General features: G+C 33.8%; 1 protein-coding gene across 14 annotated transcripts in view; it reads left to right on the top strand.

Annotated features, from left to right (window-relative positions):
• The window catches only part of FAM135A (family with sequence similarity 135 member A), a 120,474-nt gene extending 94,433 nt beyond the window's left edge, over window positions 1-26,041 (top strand). For 9 of the 14 annotated variants that reach the window (XM_019417663.2, XM_053904762.1, XM_053904763.1 and 6 more), the window contains 10 exons: window positions 754-827; window positions 2,168-2,322; window positions 2,539-4,897; window positions 6,366-6,526; window positions 8,590-8,681; window positions 9,187-9,284; window positions 10,935-11,086; window positions 12,868-12,978; window positions 21,787-21,900; window positions 24,631-26,041. In XM_019417663.2, the coding sequence (XP_019273208.1) occupies window positions 754-827; window positions 2,168-2,322; window positions 2,539-4,897; window positions 6,366-6,526; window positions 8,590-8,681; window positions 9,187-9,284; window positions 10,935-11,086; window positions 12,868-12,978; window positions 21,787-21,900; window positions 24,631-24,836 (3,522 nt within the window). In that variant the 3' untranslated portion in view covers window positions 24,837-26,041. The remainder of the gene's footprint in view (window positions 1-753; window positions 828-2,167; window positions 2,323-2,538; window positions 4,898-6,365; window positions 6,527-8,589; window positions 8,682-9,186; window positions 9,285-10,934; window positions 11,087-12,867; window positions 12,979-21,786; window positions 21,901-24,630) is intronic. The other 5 variants (XM_019417674.2, XM_019417672.2, XM_019417667.2 and 2 more) reach the window with 3 other exon arrangements.

The following is a 26,041-nucleotide window of genomic DNA, read 5'->3' as shown; positions in this document are numbered from 1 at the left end:
CATACCAAGATAAATGTTTGGAGGTAACCAAGATCATCAAAACAAAAACAAAAAAAAACAAAACAAAAAAAAGATCATCAAAACATAGTTCATACTCTAAAGAACACTACACATTGGTAGCAGAAACAATTCATGTATACTAAGTATTTTAAGGAAAAATATGATAAATGTTATAATGGCAGTTATAATAGCTTTTATTTATATACACTTACCAGACCACAAACTGCTGTCACATGTTACCTTGTTTATTCTTCACAATAACCTAAAATGTAGAACAGGGTATTAGGAGAAATTTGAAAATGAGTCATCTGAGGCTCAAAGGTGAAATGTCCTGGAGTCACAATGCCAGTAAGTTGGTCAGTTAGTTCAGCTGGCTATCGTTCAGCATATACTTGCATAACTGGCATATAGCATGGTGTAAATGCTGGCTGATTCTTTGATTTTTTTTCCATGTGTTGGACACTGTTCTTGGTACTGGGATCTAATGGTGAATAAGACAAACTAAATCTTTGTCTTCGAGGAGGATAGATCATGGATCCATAATGTAAACCTAAACTTCTCACTCTATATTTATTGTTTCTCTTATTTCATGCAGTACCAAAATACAGTACTTTAGCAACATTGAGGAGGGAAATTAATTCTTGTATAGGGGTGGTTATAGAAGGCCTAATGGAGGGAAGTTTCTTTTTCTACCATTGATTGACCTTGTAAATCATGCCATTTTATTCATATACCCTTTTGGATTTTTTTCAGGTACGCAGATTTTCTGAAGCATTCTTCTGTTTTGAACATCCAAGAGAAGCAGCCATTGCATACCAGGAACTTCAGTGAGTAGCACAGACCCATAGTTTAAAGGATTATACCTCCTCTTGAGATCTCTGTCTCAAAGTTTTTCACACCAAATATATGGTATTTACAATAGAAGAAATTAGGAGAATTTAAAGTTCAGAAATTCCCTATTTAAACAAATTTGGTTTAATTCTATGAATAACTTTACCAAAGACCCATACCTTACATAAAGAAGCATACGCCCTATTCTCATCGCTCCCATATCAGACCTATTATAACCTTGGTAGTCCTAAACAGCTCTGGCTCCAGCCTTCCATTTTTCCATCTTATATCTTTATATCTGCAGGTAAGAATCTCTTAACATCTGTAATATATAAATTACAGATTTTCACAAGTGATCTGACACTGCCTTTTTTTATGAAAATGATCTACAGCTAAAATATCCAGAATAGATGCCTTTCATTTTTCCTACTGAGTATATTTAGATCTGATTTTCTTTGGCTTTAAAGAATATTTTGAGGACATTACGCTGAGTGAAGAAGTCAGACATAAAGAGTAAATATGGAACAAGCAAAAACTAAGGTGAAAAAAGTCAGAACAGTGGTTGTCTTGTTGACTTGGGCTAGGTGTTTGACTAGAAAGACATGAGAGAACTCTCAGAGTAGATGGAAATATTCTGTATCGTGTATCCATTTGTCAAAATCATACAGCTAAGATTTGTATATTTCAAAGCGTGTGAGTTATACCTCATAAAAACTATAATAATGGAGTATGGGGGTGGGCAGTGAGTGCAGGTATATAGACAAGAAAAGCAAAATGTTAATTGCTGAAGTTGAGTGACAGGGTTTATTATACTATTCTATTTACTTTGATATGTTTGAAATTTTCCATAAGAAAAGGTTTTTAAAAAAGCATTTTGTATTAAAAGTTATACACCTTGTTTTTAATAGTTGTTAATTATATTCACAAACATATGTTAAGTATAGCAGTAGCCATGGAATACATTTTTTTCAATAGTATCACCAAGTTATTAGTAGGCATTTGAGCTTTTGACATTTCTCCTGTATGCTATTCTCAGCAAATCAGTAAATTTGCACATCAAGCATAGATAAAAGAAATGACATTTAAAAATATAGAAGAATATAATAGAAATTAAATAGTTTATCAACAAACCATAATTTTGTAAGTCCATAATTGTCAACAAACCATAATGTTCACTGTACCAGTTTCTATCTCTGACTACAGAACTCTTTCATTAGGAGGTTATATCTTTAGGAAAGGGGCAGATGAGAATGGTGAGAGAAAGGGTGGTGTCTATAAAGTGGAATTGAGTATAATATTTTTTAATTACACTCTGACTTAAAGAAATATTTTTCAGTGCTCAGAGTCATCTACAGATGTGCACCGCTATCAAAAATACTTCCTTCTGCAGTTCTCTTCCACCTCTACCTATTGAATGTAGTGAACTAGATGGAGATCTCAATTCATTACCTATAATCTTTGAAGATAGGTATTTAGATTCAGTTATTGAAGGTAAGTATAATCTAAACTGTCTAAGTTGTGTGTGTCATTTTCAGTATATTCTTCATAAGATATATAATACCATTCCTTGGTGTGGGACCCTTTTTCCCCTCTAGTTTTATTTATCTTTGAGGATATTAGAAGGTTATAGTCAGTAAACATAGTCTTAAATCATGTGAGTTCGTACACGTTGTTTTAAATCTGAATCTTTTTTTCTTTGGATAAAAGACTTAGATGCACCCTGGATGGGAATTCAGAATCTTCAGAGATCAGAGTCCAATAGAATGGATAAATATGAGACTGAAGAAAGCTCTATAGCTGGACTTTCTAGCCCAGAGTTGAAAGTCAAACCTGCTGGTGCCTCCAGTTTTTGGTATACAGAAGGTGAAAAGCAGCTAACAAAATCTCTAAAAGGAAAGAACGAAGAATCGAATAAATCCAAGGTTAAGGTTACTAAGCTCATGAAAACAATGAAACCTGAAAACACAAAAAAATTAATAAAACAGAACTCTAAGGATTCTGTGGTTTTGGTAGGCTACAAATGCTTGAAAAGTACAGCATCAAATGATCTCTTTAAATGCTTTGAAGGCAATCCTTCACATAGTCAGAAGGAAGGTCTGGATCCCACAATATGTGGATATAATTTTGACCTAAAGACCTACATCAGACAGACAAGTCAAAAGGAAGCTAGCTTTTTGCCAACTAATACAGAGAGAACTGAACAAAAGTCTCCAGACATTGAAAATATGCAACCAGACCTGTTTGATCCTTTGAGCTCTGGCAGCCTAAATCTTTGTGCAAATTTGTCCATTTCAGGTAAACTTGATATCTCCCAGGACGATAGTGAAATTACACAAGTGGAACACAATGTGACATCTAGAAGTTCATCTGACGATTGCCCTGATCATCAAACAGCCCCATCTGCAGGAGTCAGAACAATTGAAGTGAAGCCCTGTAATAAGGATCCTTTCAGTGGAGAGAAAATAACTGTTAAAATAGGACCTTGGACAGAGCTTCGACCAGATGAACTATTTGTGGATAATTTACACCTACCCAACTTTGAGTCCTTAGAATCTAATGGTAAATCTAAATCTATAGAAATAACACTTGAAAAGGAAGCTGTGCAGGATGCAAAGTGCCATTCTATTGGAGAATCATTAGCTAAGTTAAGAAGTAACCAACCTGCTTCTTCTACAAAAGAATACCATGTTGTAGTAAGTGGAGATACAATTAAGTTACCAGATATTAATGCCACATATGCCTCATCTAGATTTTCAGATTCAGGTGTTGAAAGTGAACCAAGTTCTTTTGCAACACATCCAAATCCTGATGTATTTGAAACTGTGCAAGGGCAAGGTCCTTACAATAACGAAAGATTATTTCCTCAAGTTTTGATGAAACCTGATTATAATGTAAAATTTTCATTAGGAAGTCATTGTACTGAGAGTACAAGTGCTTTAAGTGAAATACAGTCATCTTTGACATCCATAAACTCTCTACCTTCTGATGATGAACTGTCACCTGATGAAAATTCTAAGAAACCTGTTGTGCCTGAATGCCACCTAAGTGATAGCAAAAGTGTATTAAACGTAGGAACAGTTGACTTGCCAAAATATGACGATAGTAAAAAGTCCAGTATTATTTTGCAACAGCAGAGTGTCATATTTTCAGGGCATTTGGACAATGAAACTATAGCAATACATTCCATAAATTCAAGCACTAAAGACCCTTTACAATTTGTTTTTTCAGATGAAGATACTTCCTGTGATGTGAAAAGTAGTTGCAGCTCCAAACCTAACTTGGACACTATGTGTAAAGACTCCCAGAGTCCTGATAAATCTAATAACTCTGCAGGGACACCAATTACGTTAAATTCAACACTGGTTTGTGTAGGTGCCCCTTGTGTCGTTTCAGGTTCCATTTCTACTAATACAGAAGTTAGAAAAGATGAAACTGTAAAAAGAAAAAATGATGATACCTTAAATCTCAAACAAATAAATTCAGAAGCCCAAACAGTTAAAAATGAAACTCACCTGGGTACAAGTGATCCTTTTTCAGCCAGTCCTGATATGGTTAAACAAGGGCTTGTGGAAAATTATTTTGGCTCTCACAGCAGTACGGATATTTCTGACACATGTGCTGTTAGCTATAGCAACTCAGTTAGCCCTCAGAAGAAAACTTCTGAAAAAGAAATTAGTAATCTTCATCAGGAACAGGGTAAAGAGGATGAGGAGGAAGAACAGGATCAGCAAATGGTTCAAAATGGGTATTATGAAGAAACAGATTATTCAGCTTTGGATGAAAAAGTAAATGCTCACTATACAAACAGAGATGCACTAGAAGAAGAAAGACTTATAAAATCTGAAAAACTAAACAGTGATTATCTAAAAGATGGTATAAATATGCCTGCTGTCTGTACTTCTGGTTGTTTGTCCTTCCCATCTGCACCACGAGAGTCTCCTTGTAGTGTTAAGTATTCTTCTAAAAGTAAATTTGATGCTATTACAAAACAGCCAAGCAGCACTTCTTACAACTTGACTTCATCAGTTTCCTGGTATGACAACTCACCAAAACCTCAAATACAAGCGTAAGTAATAGAGCACAATGGCATGTGCTACTAAATATACGTATAGAACATATATATGTATGTCTCTGATAACATATATATTTCATGTTCTCTGGTTTCTGTAATACAGAAAGTACTTCTTTGATTAACTATCTAAAATGGAGACATGAACTCCGTATACTCTGTGACAGAAGACATGTAGTTCTCCATATGATTGTCCTTTTCTGTGGGCTAGACATTTTTGATACAGATTTTCCATTGGTACTTATATGCCAGATGTATGCCAGATGTATGGAATAATTGGGGTTAAAACTCTTTCTTTCATCAGTACCTCATTTCTCCCCCACTAACTTCCAGACAGCATAGATTTTATAAGTGCATCTAGCAAATAAGGGCAATATTAGATAATGAACAAAAGGTTAGTAGAAACTTCCTAAACCTACCAGACCCAGATTATCTCAGCTAAGTCCATGGTTTCCAGACTTGAGATTTCGTGGAGCAGTAAAGTATTCAGAAAAATTTGAGGATATAAGTTTACTAACATGGCACTAGTTCTCAAAATACTCTGCTACCTTATTCCAGTTGGAATTATAATCCCTGGAGTAAAAGGTCTGGACATGTCTACAATAGATTTTCCAAGTTCCCAGATTATTCAGATTGATATATATAATTAAGATACATAGTGCCTAAAGCTAGTGAAACAAGGGAGGTGGTATGATCTGTTAAAGAATTGTAACGCTGAAGGTTATATCACCTTCTGGGTACCTCAAATTTTTCTGAGTCATTAATGAAAACAATTTATGTCTTCATCCAGTGTATCCTACTCAGTTTAGTAGGGTTCATCAGCTTCTTCTCAGTCCAAATGATATAATGTTATTTTAACAATTAACTATTTTAGTTAATACTTTTTGATGTTTGCAGTTCCTAAGTTGATTAGATTTATCACTCATTGAAAATGAGTGCATACCACTAATTATATTTAGTCACGTCCCCCTCTTGGTTCTGTTCCTTTTTATTGGTATTTTTAGAGGAAAAATATAAATAATCTAAGTGTTATAACTACCATTCTTCCTGTTAACTTGTAGAACAGCTCCTCATTTTACATTTAAATAAAATTGAAAAGAAGCAAAGAGGATAAGCTTTGATTACAGAATAAGCATCAGATTGTCATCTTTCTGGTATTTCTCCCAGCTTTTCTATACAATATAAAATTTGGTAGGAAGCATAACTTCACTCTTAATATTTTCTTAGTTGATTTCACGTTTAAAGCATTCATTGTACCTTAGCAGAATATGTACTAAAAATAGCAAAGAAAATTACTCTCTGATTTCTAAATTATTTAGGCGATCCAAAATATTTTGATTATTTTAAACCCCAATATCTGCTGGGTTTCTTCTTACAGTTCCCTAAATTCAGCATACTGTCTTTTTGGTTCTAAAAACTGAATATGATACTTAGTAAAGAGTATCTCTTATTATATTTTGTTCAGCTTCCTTCAGGCAAAAGAAGAATTGAAGCAACTTAAACTCCCTGGGTTCATGTACAGTGATATCCCTCTGTTGGCATCCTCAGTCCCTTATTTTAGCATGGAAGAAGAGGATGGTTCTGAAGATGGAGTACATCTTATTGTCTGTGTGCATGGGTTGGATGGTAGGTAATATTTATTTGATATAACCCATGGCAACTCAATATATTTTCCTAATAGATTTCATTTAGTTTTTATTTAATCTTTGAATTGGAAAATATTTTAAATTGCTTAAATTAATTGAATCTTAAATACATTCTAAGACAAATATGTTTAACTTTGCGTAGTATTAGATTTCCTTTTAAATAAATTTTCCATGGAACTGTACCAACATTCTATCCATGTACCAACACTTATTTATTTTAACTTTGGATTTTTCTATCTTGTTGTTTGTTTTGTCAGCAGTCACCTCATGGCAGTCATTTTGTCTCCCTTTGATAGTCTTCCTAGTGCCCTTTTAGCCTGATGCTTTAAGCCTTATGAACTAGAAAAATCAATACCGAAGAATTAAAGATTCACTAACTAGGTGTAATTTAAATTCTAAATTTAGTGCTACAGTTTTATGGCAGCTATTTTGGTTACTGAACAGACTTTTTCCCCTAGATTAGGAACTATGTTAGAAAATGCCAAATATTTCTAGACTAGCAGATTATTACTGTGCTATAATATTCTGTAAGAACAAATTGAGGAAAGATTTTGTAAATTATAAAAATACTAAACACAGGTCTAAGCTAGTAAATATTCACGAAATTGAAGATTTTTCTTTAAAAAAAAGCAAAACTTGACTCTCAAGAAATAAAGTATCTCCAATACTGACCTCTCCACCACCCCCCAGCCCCCAGAATAAAATTTTCAAAGGATTATCGCCCAAGAAAGACTTCTTGGCCCAGTAGAATCTCTGGAAAATTCTTCTTTGAAATTTTTATGAAACACATTACCCCCTATTACATAAATTGTTCCAGAATAATAGGAAAAAAGATGGAATGCAGCGTATTTTATTCCTTGAAGTTAACCTAACCTTGTTACTAAATCTGGAAAAGATGTCAAACCCACACCCCAAAGAGAAGCAGACCTATCTGACATAAATTTAATAATGATTTAATAACACTCTAGCAATGTTGTGGAAATAAACAGGTAAGTAAATGAGTAAAAAAAATTATTATATGTCCCCCAAAATATCTAGTAAGTAGAATCAATACATTCAGTCACTACAACAACTAGGATTTAATTCCCAGAATGCAAAGATAAGTACATATAAGGAAATTTACTTAATAATAAAGGAAATTTATTAATAAAATATAACTACATCAGCAAATCAAGTAAGAAACTATTGATAAAATTCAATGTCCATTCCCAGTTTTGACCACTAAGCACCAAACCTTAAGTTTTAAAAAGCATTAATCTGATTTATTAATATGATTAAGCATATATATTCTCAGCCAGTGGAAAACATATACTTTGTAGTGAAACACTAGTAGTATTCCTTGTAAAATCAGGAATAAAACAGTTATCTCTATCAATGCTTGAAATATCTAAAAGATAAAAATATTGGGAGGGTAAAGTAGAAATCCAATAATCGGGAACATCTTTACATTGCTAATTAAATCAAAGGAAGTAACCAAAAAGCCACTAATTTTTAAAAGCAATAATTATTTTTATGTTATGTATTATATCTAATAAGTATTCTGTATTTACAGATATCTTTTAAGTTAGTAATTAAAATAAACTCTCTTAGATTATGTAAATGGAATTTTATTTCTATTTAACTGTTGCAATACCGCCAAAGGAAGTGAACAGATTAAATCTGAAACACATTCAAGGTTTGTTAAATGATCAACTATAATAGTGATGGAAGGAGTACTTCTGTCAGTCATTCACAGCAACCACATTCAGCAATCTCCAAAGCTAACAGTATAACAAATACACCGTCAGATAGGAAAGTGAAAGCATCAATGTGACCAAAACTCCTAAGAAACCAGGTGTGAAAGACATTGTCTGGCTAATGGAAATCAGCTTTGAAATGAAAACTGAGGACTGTATTTCAGAGTGCTTTGTCTGTTCAAAACTGGCAGACATCATATATTTAAAGACAGATATATATTGGTCTTCAAATATATGATGATATACTTTATATCTTTTGCTTTAGCTCATCCTTTAGACATAATTTTTCATTGTCTTCGTTTTCTAGGTAACAGTGCAGATCTCCGATTAGTGAAAACTTACATTGAACTTGGACTGCCTGGGGGAAGAATTGATTTTCTTATGTCTGAGAGAAATCAGGTACAGTATTATAGCAGTGTTTCCAGTGGAAACAAAGATTTTTGTATTGCTTTCTACCTAAATATTTGCTTACTACAAAATGTCTGTTACTACTAGAAATAACTTTTCTGATTTGTATGAAATTTAACATTAATACGTATCACAAGGAAATTGAAATCACTTACAGTGTGACTTATGAGCTCTTCACATGCGCAAAATTTCTAGAATTTCACATTTCTATGCAAAAATTTTATTACTTAAACCATTGTAAATAACCTTATGTTAAATGTGGATGGTGGGCTAAACAACCAACCTAATGAAGCAAGTGTTATTAAGAACACTGAATCTTTTCTTTTCCTAGAAATTTACTCTTGCTCATTTTAATATAATGAATATTGTTCACCAGCTTCTCTAAAAAACATTGATCTTAACCATATTTTAATACCTAAATTAAAAATGTTTATATTCAGTTTTTCATGTGATTATTCATATTCAATATATAATATGTCTGTTTTCCTTTGTTTAGAATGATACTTTTGCTGATTTTGATAGCATGACTGATCGCCTTCTAGATGAAATAATACAGTATATTCAGATATATAGTCTAACAGTCTCAAAAATAAGGTAACTTTTATCATAATCTGTAATATTATATAACATTTTTATGTCTGTGAATTATAGAAAAATTACAGAATTTGTAGTAGTTTTGTTGCACTATTATGAAATATAGGAGACAATTCAGTTTATCCAATTTAAAGAGAAAAGAAAAAATTTTAAAACTTTAGGGAGAGACCATTATATGTTTCCATTTATATGAATTATCCAGAATTGGCAAACTAGAGACCAAAGTAGATTAATGATTACTTAGGGCTCGGGGAGATGGCAAATGGGGAGGTGATAGCTAAAGGGTATAGGATTTTTTTGAGGTGTTGAAAATGTTCTAAAAATCTCTTGTGGTGGTTGCACAACTCTGTGAATGCACTTAAAACTATTAAATTGTACATTTTAAATGAATGAATTTTATGTTACGTGAATTATATCTCAATAAAGTGGTTACCAATAAGAAAGATTATAGAGCAATGGATATATACAAACAAATGAAGCAACAGAAGTACTTTCAAGATTTCATGACTGTACTTTGTAAGTCTGTTTTCCACAAGCAAGAGATGATGATCAGCCAATATAAGTCTCATAATTTAAGCAGATACTGTAGATAGACATGGGAGAGAGAAAAATGTTTGTTTGTTTGTTCTAGTATAGTAGGACTTAAAGAAAAAGTCAAAACTAATCATTCTGCCTCAAAAAGTTTAGTAAACTTTTTGTTTACTAAATTTAACACAGTGATCTTATATTCCTTTTATTCATTTGAAAATAATATTTTAGTTTTTTCATTCATCCACAAAAGTCTTACATCTTTTAGATTAGATTGTCAATTAAAATCAACCATTATTCAAAAGCCTTATCTGGTTAATTGAGGCTTGTTAGTTACCATCATAACTCTCACCCCACAGCTTCAGGAACTTCACCTTGGGAGGGGAGTTTATCCTGAGCTTCTCACTAGCTGTATCTATAAGCCAGTTTAAGATAGCTTTCAAACTCTCTTCTTTCCTTGCTTATTATTCCCAGGGATCAATATACCATCTATTATAAAATGATGGTAAGCAGAAAGGCTCTTTTGATTTAAACTATTCCTTAATAAAAGTGAGGTGCTTTATAAATATTAGTTACTCTTTTGGTATAATCTTAGACTTATAGTAAGATAATACACATATTTTATCTGTGCCTTGAAAGTACTCAAAGAACTCTCCCACTTTAGAGTGTAGACCAGAGAACAAATGAAAAAGATATGTAATTTCTCCTAAGTTATCCTTTATAGGTACAATTTCATTATTTTGTTTTAAATCGTGACTTAATGAGTAATAATTGCAATGTGTGGTTAAGGAGGCCCATTTATCATACAGTCAAACTGTAATTTACTTTTAAAATGTATTTGTTTCTAAGCACTTACAAACTATGAATATAAATTTTCTGATAAGCAATATCTTGTTTCTGCAGAATATGCATTTAAATTATATAATAGGAATTTTCTACTACATTCTCACATTTTTATCTTCAAAACCTAAGTTACATCATTTCAAAGTATCAAACCATAATTTAAAACATACTCGAAATTTCCAAATTCTTAGTATTTCACATCAGTGTATAGTGATATTAGCGTTAATATTTCTTTTTAAAATTAATACTATGGGAGAAATGTCTTTTTTTTTCTTAAAGCTTTATTGGACATTCGTTGGGCAATTTAATAATCCGTTCAGTGCTTACAAGGCCAAGGTTTAGATATTACCTCAACAAACTTCATACCTTTTTATCTCTTTCTGGACCTCATCTTGGTACACTCTACAATAGCAGTGCTCTTGTTAATACAGGTAAAAAGTTTTATTGTTCAATATAAAAAATACAGCATGGGGAGAAAATTTAAATACGGATTTAATGTTTTCTAGTGTTTATTTTAGAGCTGATATGTCACATACTTGGAATTGATGAAACAAAAGATACAGCTATTTTTCTACTTTGTCATGCACATGAAACAAGCTGATAAAAGTCATCTCAGAAAATGAATATTATATTGAGATGATATATGTCAGAAGTCACAAAAGCATTTTTAACTGTTTTTAGTTAAACTATCTAAATATTTTCAATAAATGTTTATCTTATAAACAGGCTATTCTGTCGTTCCATTAGTTGAGCAGATAAAAAGGAAACACCTGTATTTAAGGTATTATAAAGTTATAAAATATTAAATGTAGGATGTTAAATCTGATTTTGTAACAAAAAAGGGGATATTATGAAAAAAATACATTCTAAAATTTTTGAACAAATTAAATGAGAGTTAAGACCCCAATTTTGATTAGAATGAATATTCTCATTAAGAAAGAACTGATACTTGGGGCACCTGGGTGTCTCAGTTGGTTAAGCATCGGACTTCAGCTCAGGTTATGAGTTTGAGCCCCACATTGGGGTGACCTCGAGCCCCACTTCGGGTGAGCCCTGTTTATCTCTCTTCTCTCTCTCTCCCCCTCTCTGCCCCTCCTGGGATTCTCTTTCTGCCCCTTGCTCACTTGCGCCTTCTCCCTCTCAAAAACAAGAAAGAAAAGAAAAATCTGATACTTGGTTTGCCTTTTGTTTGGTTTGGTTCTTCCCTTGGATTTTTTAAGTAGTTTTTGTAGTTTAGGCTATTGATTCCCATTGTGAGAATAAATTAGATTTCATTTGTCTCTTTGCATTGAGCCTTGAAACTCTTATTTCCATTTTCTCTTTTACTTTCATTGACAAAGAAACCATACTGTTTCCTTGTGCCGCATTCCAAACTCTGGTATCCAAAATAGATTTGGATAGTGGTAGATTTTTATAATTTTAAAAAGAGGACATGAAAAAGATGAAATCAGTAAGTAACATAAACTAGAACCCAATGTGAATAGTATGCAGCATTTTGAATTTCTTCACTAAACTTTAGTTGCAAATTTAATCAGTTAAAGAGTTTTTTTTCTCTTCTTCCCCTGTTCCCCTCTGTAATATCAGAAGTAACAAAAGTAGAAATTGATATTGCACAGTTTTGAAAACGCATTCCAGAGTGATTGGGGTTTCACTTAATTTAAGAGGAAGATGCATTTAAGTATGGGTTACTGATAAGCAACCATTGTAAAGAAATACAATTAAATATGAAACTTCATTATAATCAGCTCTTACTAGAAAACATTAACCAATTGCTAATCCTAAGAGTTAGTCCTTATACAATTAGTCCTCCATAACTATATTTATCTCTAGACTGAAGATTCAGTGCTTAAGTATTTGGATCTACTACTGTGTTTGAAGTTTTTCCATCTCTGCTTCTTTATAATTTGAACAAATATATCTAAAGGTATAATTTTCCCAAATTTGTTCTTCTTAAACCATTATCTATTTCATTACTGAATAGGCTAGAAGTAGCAAGCCCTCTGTCAACCACCATTAACCCATAGTTAAATGTATATGTTTATATTTGTTATCAGAAAAAGGAAATATTTTGCAAATATATTTGTTATTAGCTAAGAAAATGCTAGTTTGGTAGATGTCATTTTTGAAGTGAAATGTATTTTAAAATTAATAATCTTGACATATGTTACCCTATATTTCCACTTTTACTCACATGTCATCTATAACTCTCTAGGTCTGTGGTTTATGCAGAAATGGAAAAAATCAGGTTCTCTTTTACAACTGACATGTCGAGATCATTCAGACCCCCGCCAAACTTTCTTATACAAGCTTAGTAATAAAGCAGGTAAGTATACGGTAAGAGTTTTGAAAATATTCACTTGAAAGCCTATTTAAAATAAGCCTTTAGCAAATAAATTATCAACATGTCTTTCTGGTGATTAAAAAAGTATCAGTCAGGCGTCCCTGGGTGGCTCAGTCAGTTAAGTGTCTGACTTCGGCTCAGGTCATGATCTCATGGTTCATGAGTTCAAGCCCCATGTCGGGCTCTGTGCTGGCAGCTCAGAGCCTGAAGCCTGCTTCAGATTCTGTGTCTCCCTCTCTCTCTGCCCCTCTGCCACTCACACTCTGTCTCTCTCCCTTTCTCAAAAGTAAATAAATATTTAAAAAATTAAAAATAAAAAAGTATCAGTCAACTGTAATTTTTTAACGTTAATTTATTTTTGAAAGAGAGAGGGAGGAGCAAAGAGAGAGGGAATCTAAAGCAGCCTCCAGGCTCTGATCTATCAGCACAGAGCCTGACACGGGGCTCAAACTCACAAGCCATGAGATCATGACCTGAGCTGAAGTCAGACACTTAACCAACTGAGCCACCCAGGTGCCCCAGTCAACTATAATTTTTTAATAATGAAATAGACTCCTAATTAAAGCTAAGCAATTAATAACATAGTTGTTTGATTTTAATGGATTGTATTTGTGTTGTGTAAACACAGGTACTTCGAAATTATCCTTAACTTTTTGACATTTATAATTTAGTACTAATCATAAGTCAGTTTGGCAACTAGGCCTCTGCGTATCCTGGCCCTCCTGCCCCCACCTCAGTCTTTAACCCTTTTTATTAAATGCCACATATTTTTGTACCTTCCTATTCAATGGCAATAAAGCTCTTCTGGAAAATGTCAGAAAATAAACTATTAATAATTATATCCTCTACAGATTCTTACTACTGGATGAATCTTGTTACTCATCTCTTATTAACTGATTATTAAATATAGTCCCTATCTTGCGTTACATTGCAGGTTTTTACAACCTGAGTGCCTCAACTACTACTTTGCCATCCTCACTGTCTATAAATTACTTTACCTCTGACTTTACCATCTCTTCCTGTCTCACCCTCACACTCATGTCTCCCTACCATATTTTTTTCCACTGTGTCCTTTGAAATCTCCATTTGAGTGGAACAGACTCAAATGTTTATCTTCTTCAAAGAATGCTCTCTCCATTTCCTTTAGAAAATGGAGACATAAGTGAAAACTAGATACTTCCCCAGCCTACTCTCATTTCCCCACTCCCTCTGGTTGTAGAGCAGATATTGGCAAACTTTTTCTCTGAAGAGCCAGATAAATATTTTGGCTTTGCAGGCCATGTGATCTCTGTTGCATTGTAGCACAAAAACAGACACAGACAATACATAAATGAGTGTGGCTGTGTTAAAAAAAAAACAGTAACAACAACAACTTTTATTTCAATTTTATTAACAACAATTTTATTTCAAATAAAAAGAAAAGAAAAAAGCAGCAGGCCAGATCCCACAGGCCATTCCTTGCTAACTCCTGCTACAGGAGAAGCTCAGTTTCTCATATACTGTATACTACTGAGAGGGGAGGAAATAGTCCTCTTGCTTTCCTTTTCAAACTGCAATGATTACTCCTCTGTTGTCATAAAACTTTCCTTTGGATTTGTACCATCCAAGCTCTGCTACCTTCTAGTCATCTTCTTTTTTCTTTTTTCTTTTTTTTTTTTAACGTTTATTCATTTTTGAGAGCCAGAGACAGAGCGTGAGTGGGGGAGAGTCAGAGAGAGAGGGAGACACAGAATCCAAAGCAGACTCCAGGCTCTGAGCTGTCAGCACAGAGCCCGACACGGGGCTCGAACCCACCAACTGCGAGATCATAATCTAGGCCAATGTCAGACACTTAACCGATTGAGCCACCCAGGCACCCCTAGTCATCTTTAATATAATGATCTCCTGGTCACTCCTCACATATTCAGTGAGAACCCCAGTAAGAGTTCATTGACAAATACATAATTACACTTGAGAAGATATTCTTCTTGGATCTTAATATACCTAATCTTGGCATCATTTTTGGGAATTTGATTAAGTCAACCCTTTAGATGATCATCAAGCATAATAGAGGCTTTCTCAACTATAGTAACCTTCCATTCCGCTCCACTTGGAACCCTACTCATGGCTGCATTCCACTCCTGAAATTTCAATCAATTTTCCATTCTGAGACAACAGTATTCTATTCTCTCACTCATTCCCTTACTCTCATCTGCTTTTCAGACTATTTAAGATCCCTACTAAGTTTTCTTAAATTACCCTGTCCTTCATGGTTCACTCCCTTCCTGTTCCATCCAAGACCCCATGATTTATCATCTTTATCATTCATACATTATTACCCCAGGTATTATCATCATGGCCATCTAGCAACCTGTGTTACCGTTTCTTTACCTGGCTTGTTGAGCTCTACCAAAGTGGATCATACAGACTTGCAAATCACTACCACGGTAGATCCATGGAGTTACCATCTAGTTAACTCTAATAGCGTCTTAACCATTCCCTAGAAGCTTTTGCAGGTTTTACCTCTTCTCATCAAACTTCTAACTACCACTGCTACCTTCACTTCAACAAATGACTTTTTTTTCCTACTTTATCTGCGAGTCAAGGCTAGCAAGCAAGAATTTTCCTACTTCCTTTCTTTTTAGCTACAAACATGACCACACCTGTGCTTTCCTTATAGTTCAATAAAAGATATATATCTATGGTGCAAGAATAATTTCCCTTTCTGTTTTGGAACCCATTCCTTCTCTCTGTCTTTCAACATTCTCCTTTCAGTGACTAATTCCTTAACATATAAAGTTATTTTGTTTTCTCCCATCTTAAGTTTTAATAATAATAGATACCTCCTTTGATCACTGATTCTATGTTGTTCTATTTCTTTTTTTTTTTAATTTGTTTTAATCTTTATTTAGTTTTGAGAGAGAGAGACAGAGACAGAGTGCAAGCAGGGGAGGGGCAGAGAGAGAGAGGGAGACACAGAATCTGAAGCAGGCTTCAGGCTCTGAGCTGTCAGCACAGAGCCCAATGCAGGGCTCACACTCGTGAATAGCAAGATTATGACCTGAGCCAAAGTCAGACACCTAACCGATTGAGCCATCCAGGCACCCCTGTTTCTCTTTTTTAATAAGAATTGAGCCTCATAAAAAAAGAAAACAATTACTTTCACTACTTCCTCACCTTTTATTTCACTCTTCAATCCATTATAATCTGATTTCTGTCCTCACCTCTCCATTGAAACTTGCCATATCCAAGTATCTCTTTTCTTTCTTTTAGTTGAACATGCTGTCATTTGTGACTATTGAAAATACCCTCCTTCTTGAAATACTTTCCTACCTCCCACTCTTTATCAGCCTTTCCTGATTTTCTTCCATGTTGGCTCTTTGCTTCCGACGTGGATTCCTTTTCTCTCCTTGCCCCCTAAATATAGGTGTTCTTGGGCTCCAGCTTCTGTCATCTGCTCTTCTCACTCTGTACATTCTTCTTTGACAACATCATTTCATATCCATCTTCACCGTTGGTAACTCAAGTATGTATCTTTACTTTAGTCCTCTAGGCTGTATTCTAGACTTACATGTCCAGCTGCCTACTAAATAAATACATTTGCTTAGATGTCTCATGGTTGCCCCAAATGCAATATTTTTAGATACCTCATCTTTCCCCTCAGATTCACTTCTCTCAATTCTACATCTAACACAGTCTGCACAACCAAAAACCTGGAAGTTGTCTTCTAGACTCCTTCTCATTCTCCCCACACATCTGCTTAGTTACTAAGCCCTGAAACATTCAGCCTTCTTAGTAACTAATAGAGGCTTCTCTTTCTTTTCTTTGCTATTTTCTTAGTTCAACCTTCATCACTCTTGCTGAAGTTATTGCTATGGCCTCCAAACTGGTTACTCTGCCTCCTCTGTGCCCCTTTCTCCCCAGTCTTACTTCTTCTTTAGATAAAATTATCTTCTGAAAATTACATCAGGCCATATTGCTCCTGTTTGAAAAATCTTTTCATGATGGCTTGTGGCTTTCAGGATGAGGTTTAAATTCCATGACTTACAACATCAAATCCTTTATAATCTGGTTCCTGATTCTTTTACTGATTTCATATCCTGCTCTTCCCACAGATATATCCTTTGTTTTAGTCATGCCACACATGTTTTATGCTGCACTCACCCATGCTTTTTCTACCACCATCCCTCCCCATGTGTTTACTCATCTTTTTAGAACTGATTCTTTTCAGGGCGCCTGGGTGGCTCAGTCCAGTTGCATGTTGGACTCTTGGTTTCAGCTCAGGTCATGCATGATCTCACGGTTTGTGAGTTTGAGCTCCATGTCGAGCTCTGCACTAACAGCATGGAGCCTGTTTGGGATTCTCTCTCTCTGCTCCTCCCCTGCTCATGCACACACACACTCTCTCTCTCAAAATAAATGGACAGACTTAAAAAAAAAAACAAAAACAAATTATCTTCATCTTCTAAAGTTAAACTCAAATACTACCTGCTATTAAAAGCTTTCTTGATGCCCTCTCTCATTTAATGCTCGTCTACTCTCAGAGTACCCACTAGATTGCCCAATATATACCTAGATTTTACACCTCCACACTGACCTTATCAATGAATTCCAGTCTTCATTTACCCTCTAGACATCTCTACTTACATATCAAACTGAATATGTCTAAACCTGAACATATTGTTTTCTTTTGCTAACTCTTCTTTCATCATTTTAATCGTACTCTGTCTTCTAAATTACTTAGTTTTTTGAAATACCTCAAAAAACTTTGCATTTTGCAAAACTTTGACCTCACTTCTTTGCATTCTACCTCCCAAGATTGTTAAAATTGTAACTGAACTCTAATTAAACACAGAATCTGAAGCAGGCTCCAGGCTCTGAGCCATCAGTGCAGAGCCCAACAGTAGGCTCAGACCCACAAACTGTGAGATCATGACCTGAGCTGAAGTCAGACAACCGCCTGAGCCGCCCAGGTACCCTCTGAGCCATAGTCTATTTAACTAACTTGGTTCTTGGCTAATAAAGTAAACCTGCCATGCAGAAGCACAATATTAGTATTAACGCATTGTTGTTGAAAAACTGTTATTAAAATTAGACTACTAACTTCTAAAATGCATTTTTAAAGTACAGTACTGTCAGACACCAGGGTGGCTCAGTCAGTTAAGCGTTCAACTCTTGATTTCAGCTTAAGTCGTGATATCACGGTTGGTGAGATTGAGCCCCATGTCAGGATCCACACTGACAACACAGAGCCTGCTTGAGATTCTCTCTCTCCCTCTCTCTGCCCCTCCCTCACTTACACTCCCTCTCTCCCTCTCTCTCTTAAAATAAATAAACATTGAAAAAAAAGTACAGTACTGTACTGTCATTTCCCTGTAGAAGCATGTCAATCTCTGCAAGGAGCTATTATTTTGAAAAAATAGATGTTAATATAATGCCTATTCTTACAATATATGGTATAGAAATAAAACAGTGCCAAGAAATTGGGTGGTCATTGGGAGTATAGAGTCTAAGGACAGGTTCATTAATTTTTTGTTTAATGGGAGATATTGCAGTGTTTTATTAATAATAATGATTCATACAAAAGAGAAAATTGATGATAAGGGACAAGACAGCTACTACAGCCATGTCTTTAACTAGGAAGGAGGGAATGGCATCTCACATTCTAGTGAAAGGGCTGGCGTAAGGTGGGAACATACACAGCTCATCAGTAGAAGAGCAAAGACAGAACATGAAGTCACAGGTATGGTAGGTTAGTTTGGTTAAGATAGGAGCATGTGGAAGTTCTGTTCTGATTCTTCTATATTTTTCAGTGAAAGAGGAAGCAAGGTCATGAGGTAAGACTGAAGAGGGGATAGAAGGTGCTGGCAGTTTAAGGAAAAATAGTCATTTAGCAAAGCACACAAATGAATGTTACCTAGCAAGGCTGCCATAGGCTGTGCAATGCGCAGCCCCAAGAAGTGTCATTCTTATGACACCTGAAGTTGCACAGTATGATAGCCCTTTATGGGGAACACGAATATATATCTTTCAGAAAAACGAAAAAGCCAGCTATGCTGTTACATAGGCTGGTTTCATGCGACTTGGGATAAAATTTTAGTAAACAGCATCATACTTAGATTCAGAAAGCACAGTACCTAGAACAGCTTGGGGAGAACTAAAGATGGTATACTACAGGACAGTTTTGTTCACGGTTTGGGCTTCCCCTTAAAAGAATTTTGAAGAAGTGTGTACCCCTTGTATAATTTTAGGGTGACACCTAAAAAATATTTTCTATAATTTTAAATAGTGGCAAAGGATATATTTTCTGGCATATAAGGTAGTACATACTTCCTGTAATTATATTTTCATAAAAATATAAATTCATTCAGTTGGAGTTACATATTCAGTTCATACAGTTTCTAGAACTTGTGTGCCATAAAATCTAATTGGCAGTGCTAATTCTTATTGTCATACAGTCAAGTCAAACTTATTTTTGTCAGAAAACATTGTATTTCATTCGTATTTTGCTTCATTCCCCCAGAGACTTTTATACCTCAGGCCATATGCCACAATAAAATCTGAAATAGATTGGAGAAATGCCTTTCTCTAATAAAGTGGGAGAAGGACAAGTCATTTTTAGGAAAACCCTCATACAGAAGTTGAGATCTAGAATTCAGTTTCCTTAAAGCTATACATGCCCATCCTCACCATCTAGAGTTTTTTTTTTTTTTAATTGAAGTATAATTAATATACAATGTGACATTGTATGTATAACTCTGTGCATATATAACATACAGCTTCAAGTGCATGGAAAGTCTTAAATTACCCCTGAAGGTAGATGTATACCAGTTTGAAGACCTCTGCTCTAGGACACACAGGTGATTCCCAGAGTAACGCCAAGGTGTCAAGTCATGCTAAAAGTAGAATTAGTTTGTCACACGAAATGTGAGAATGAAGGGAAAAAATAATTTTTGTTAATATTTTTCTCAAATGTGATTTTAAATATATGTAATTGAATTAATTCCTGTTACAGACATTTGATTATTTCATTTATATCCCTGAAGTTTTATATATCCAGATTGCCACAGAGGGTTATCTTCTCATTGAGAAAAAGGGAGAATGACCTTATATTTGACATAGAGGGTAAATACAGTCCCACCTGCCCGTATGTGTGTCTAGAATCTCTCATTATTAGGATCATAAGTTCCAAGAGAGAAAGGAGTATCTACAAAGGTGCTCTGGATATTCTGGATCCACAGTAGTCCCCACAATTGGCCTGTCTCTAACCCTGAATTTCAGTAGGCAAAAAGTATCAAAATTTTACTCTGGAATGTTCCAGAACAAAATTATATGACCTAAACTAAGCACCCCAATCCTAATGTATTGTCATTATTGGCTTGTATCTTATTTAATAACCACATGAATTTCTTATTTTTTATTTATTAGTCTGAGCTACATAGCAAAATTAGTAATACATAGTAAAATTAGAACATTACTGGTAGTGGGGTGCCTGGGTGGCTCAGTTGGTTAAGTGTCCTAAACTTCAGCTCATGATCTCATGGTTTGTGGGTTCGCCTGCATCAGGGTCCCTGCTGTCAGTGCTGAGCCCTCTTCGGATCCTCTGTCCCCCTCTCTTTCTGCCTCTCCCCTGTTTGTGCATGCTCTCTTTCTCTTTCTCTTTCTCTCAAAAATAAACATTTTTTTAAAAAGGCGGGGAGCCAACTGTTGGTTAAGCCTCCGACTCTTGATTTCAGCTCAGATCATGATCTCATGGGTTTTGTGAATTCCAGCCTTTGCATCAGGCTCTGTGCTGACAGTGTGGAGCCTGCTTGGGATTCTGTCTCCCTCTGTCTCTGCCCCTCCCGCGCCCCCCCCCCCTTCAAAAATAAATAAACTTTTTTTTTTTAAGGCCCCACTAGCAATCCAAGAGTATTTAAGAAAAAACATTACTGGTAGTAAAGTGGACAGGAACTTGGTTTTTCAGTGTTTAAATGAGTTAATTAGTTCAAAGGATCACAAGACCTAAATTCATGTAGTTTGCTGAAAAATAAAAATAGAAGAACCTGACTAAAATCCGTGGATGGATCACAAACCTGCTATTTTTATTGAAAAATCTTAAGTATGTATTCTCTTGACATCATACTTCAATAAGGAGAAAATATTAATATTAGGCAAGAGTCAGATGAGAACTTAAAAATCAGCTTTAAATGATTTCATATAGGGTGTACTGTTTGTTCTTATGGAAAAGTATGATTTTGTTTCTTTAGGAAACAGCCCTAAATATTGAGGATTATCTTTTAGAAAGTAAGAAGGTCATAAAATACTTCCTTGTAGAATTTTATCCCACCCTATATAATCTCTCTCGTACCCACGCACTACCATGTCACAGTCCTTGCTCTCACTCAGCACAAACACACATTTCTCATACCAGCATGTAAACTACATAACAATGAAGGTAGGGTTTTTTTTGTAGATAATATATGGAAATTGGAGAATGAATTCATCAGATTTAAAAAGCCATAAACTTATTAGTACTACTGAGGAAATTAAAAAATTGTGGTCACTTAATATATTAAATCTAATATATTAATATAATATATTTAATAGAATATAATTAATTAATATAATATATTAAACACAATATATTTAATATAAAATTAAAAGTTAATTTAAATTAACTTTTATTTAATTTTTATTAAATTTATTATTTATTAAATTAAATTATTAAATATTAAATTTAACTGAATATATTAAAAGTTAATTTAAATTAACTTACTAATTTAAATCTGGTTACTTACTGCATTATAATTCCATATTTTTTCTTCATAGGGCTTCACTATTTCAAAAATGTTGTGCTAGTGGGATCTCTACAGGATCGCTACGTTCCTTATCACTCTGCCCGTATTGAAATGTGTAAAACCGCTTTAAAGGACAAACAGTCAGGTAACTAAGTAAATTAGAAGTATTTTATTTCCATTTGTTCCTCTGACAGTGCATCCCATTGTGATTTGTATTTGTATTTCACCAACTACAAATGAAATTAAAACTTTTTTCCTATGTTAATTGATCATATTATTCTTTGAAATGCCTGCCTATGACTTTGATTCATTATTTTACATTGAGTTATTTATCAGTTTCTCAGTAAAATCTCTATGTATTCAAAAAAAAAAAAAGAAGTATTTCAAATAGTTGTATCTACAACATGAGCTTTTTCCCAAATTTTTCTTGTAGTCCCTTTCTTTCTTCCTCTCATCTCTCCCTTTATTTCCTTTTCCATCCACTGTTATTAACATCTATCCTTACTCTTTTTTTTCCTTTCTTTTCTCCTGCCATGTGGTGTTTTTGCCAATAAAACCATCATTCTTATGAAAGAGTTCTTTTATCTAATTACAAATGCTGCTTTTGCTGCCTCGAAGGTAATCTGTACTTTGATTTCCTCACAATTGTTGGGATTGGTGATTATGGTAACAATCATGCTGCGTGTTCTGCTGTATCTTGCTTTTCATCAAAGATGGCAGCAAAGACGTACCTCACTTTAATAAAGTAATAAGGATTTTATGTATTCTTTTGCTAGTTTTGAATAATAAAAGAAATTTAAATCATAGCTATTTAGAGCCAGAAGGAGACTTGGGTCTTGTTGGCTCATTTTATAATTGAGGCCCAGAGATGCTAAGTGGCTGATCCAAAGTCACTGGTGATTAATTAACTACAGGCTTAGGGCAAAAACACAGGTGTCCTACCTTCCCATATTTCCTCAGTCCCTTTTTTGGAATGAGGCTGATTTTTAAATGAACTCTTAATCCTTTGCATTTTCCACAGTTTAACAGTGAGCAGCCTCTTTAGGCAGGGACTCTCCCTTACATATATTTGTATTGGCATTGCCTGGCATGATGCCTGGCACACAATGGGTGCTCTGTTCATTTAACACATATTTTTTTAGCATTTTGTGACATCAAAATAACCTTTTTTTAATTATTATTATTAACTTCTGTTCTAGCAGGGATTTAAGGATAAATTAAGAAGAGATTTAACTTCCAGATGGGTCACAAAAACTAGAGAAATGCCCTTTGTTTTAACAGTGATCTTTGCCACTAGGGGGCAGGAGGAATCTAATAAAGACAGGTTTGGATTTCTTCCTATGTAAAAATACTTTTTAAGTAGCGTAGAACCAGAAATTCAGCTTGACAATCATAATGAAAACTAAGAGAAGAGGTGAGAGAAAAAGTTTTGTATGAATTTATGTGATAATAATCTCTCAAATATCTCTCTCTCCTTTCTCTAAATGTACTTCCATATTCTTTTCCTCTCTCATGATTCCTCAGGGATAAACTCTGCCTCTCCTCAGAAATTTGATACTTGCCTCCCTAAAATCCACAGGTCCATGGATATATGTTTGCACTCGTCTATAGTAAGGTGGTGATACACAAGCATTAAAAACTGTTTGCCCCTCGTAAGGAACTTTGTGCTTTTATATATATATATAATATATACGTATATATACACGTATATACACGTATATATACGTATATATTATATATACACACGTATATATAATATATACGTATATACATATACACACACGTATATATATATACACACACGTATATATATATATACACGTATATACATATACACACACGTATATATATATATACGTATATACATATATACGAATATATATGTATATACGTATATATGTATATATATACGAATATATATGTATATACGTATATATGTATATATACACGTGTGTATATATGTATATATATGTATATATATATGTGTATATATATACGTGTGTATACACACACACACACACACACACAACCTTCATCTCTTATGCTTAGAATGAGCTCAATAAATTCATTGTAAGAATTAACCAAAGAGAGGGAGACAGGAGCACAATTTTGGATTTAAAAGCAGGACCCAAGCATTAAATAAACCCTTGGGTGAAAAAAAAATAAACCCAAGGGTGAAACCCTTGACTTTTGAGCCAAACTCACATTGTCTTTCTGACTATAGGAAGTTGCTGTTTTTGCTCAGAATAATGTGGAAATATGTGGAATACAGTTGAATGCCACAAACATTTTTAAAGTACTTGCTATAGGTTCAAGTTTTAAAAGTTATAAAAAGCAAAATGTCTTTTTTTTTTAGTATAGTTGACACACAACGTTACATTAGTTTCATGTGAACAGTGTAGTGATTCAGCTTCTGTGTACATGATGCTATGCTCACCACAAGTGTGGCTACCATCTGTCACCATACAATACCATTACAGTATTACTGACTATTCCCTATACTGTGTAGAAGGCAAAATGTCTTAGCATGGCTACCTTATTGTCACAATGGTTCAACAAGTCATAAGTGACTTAATGTTGAATAAAACTGTTTGTTCTGTTATATTCATTGCTTTGAATTAAAGTATCAAATTGACAAGAATTTACAATAAATTTGCAATTTTTACTTGGCTAGATAAATAATGTGGTTATTTATATTTTTTATAAAATCATCTCAAAAATGATGGTCAAAGAAAAAGAAAACCTTTTAAAAGACATTTTTCTGCTTTAAATGGAAATAATAAAACTAAATTTTATAAATTACATAAAAGTTGGCATAGAATTTTTTTCAGTTACTTACATGAACTAATTTTCCTACTTTCTATTTGTTCCATAGGACAGATCTATTCAGAAATGATCCACAACTTGCTTCGCCCAGTTCTGCAAAGCAAGGACTGTAACTTGGTTCGATATAATGTCATCAATGCATTGCCCAATACAGCTGATTCACTCATTGGGAGAGCTGCACATATAGCTGTTCTTGATTCGGAAATATTTTTAGAGAAATTCTTTCTGGTTGCTGCCCTCAAATATTTCCAATAGGATAAAAACATTGTTAGAGACTTGATAATTACCTCATTCAACAATGATTCAAATAATGTATTATATTAAGCTGTAGATGCTGATAGTTCTAAGACTATTTATACCTTTTTGTATGGAAGATAATTTATATCATCCATGTTTAGAGCTTTTTAAACATCAACTTTACTTTCTAGGTAATGTGGCTGTGCAATATTTTTTTAATTTTATCTTTTTACTTTTCTATTACTTTTTCATATATTTTGCTACATAAGTATTTCAGTGAAACTTTAAGCCCATATGTATATCTGATTGTTTATTATTGGCTTTCCACAATTCTCACATCGGACACATCATATTAAAGGCCATTATCACTAGAATAGCATGAGATTTTAAATTTTCTAGTATTGGGGTATTATTTAGTTAATTATAAATTTTACTTTTAACATTTTACTATGTTTTAACTGGAAATAAAACTATGGCTGCTAAAGTATATTTTTTGAAGAAATCAACTCTAGCCCAGTCAAACCAAGTAGTTCCTAGATGACATGTTAAAAAAGTTTTCTAGAAAAGTCATTATCACTATTGCTATTAAACATATGTCATGCCTATTAAAATATATTTTCTACTGGTGATTTCAACATTATTTCTCATACTGACTTTTATTACTGGAACTTTTCATGTTCATGTTAGCAGCATCTAGAGATTTTTGAATGTTTGAATGCCCTCTGCGTAGATTTGGTTGGAATTTTGCTAAATTTGGTAGTGTTGCTTGAACTTTCTGACTATATTTCTTTAACTTTTTTCATGGACTTTCTTGTATGTACATAGTAAGTGTTGAAATTTATGAAATACTTTTATGAATTTAGATAATTTTTAAATATTACAATTTGTTGAACTAAAAAGTAATGTAAATAAAATAATTCATGTTAAAAATGGAACAAAATAATTACATGTTTGGGGATACAGATGCAAATGTTTTTGATATATGGAGATGTTTAAGTCTTTTGACTTTACTAAAGGTGCTGAATAGCATTAAATTCACTATTTTCCTTTCCTGTTTTACTTGTGAAAATAATAATGCACTAAGGGTGGATAGAAGGTCTGTTTGCATCCACCAGTTGTGGTGGACAGAGGTTTTTGTATGTGTTGTATAATTGATGCATGTTTTATTTTTAGCATTGTGTTAATGCCTCTGATGTTAATAAATGAACAAATAACTATCTGGA

The sequence above is a fragment of the Panthera pardus genome, unplaced genomic scaffold (assembly GCF_024362965.1).
Source record: "Panthera pardus isolate Hobbes unplaced genomic scaffold, ASM2436296v1 HiC_scaffold_17, whole genome shotgun sequence".
NCBI classification, from domain to species: domain Eukaryota; kingdom Metazoa; phylum Chordata; class Mammalia; order Carnivora; family Felidae; genus Panthera; species Panthera pardus.
The sequence above is the reverse complement of the archived record's forward strand: the minus strand, read 5'-3'. Positions and strand labels throughout refer to the sequence as shown.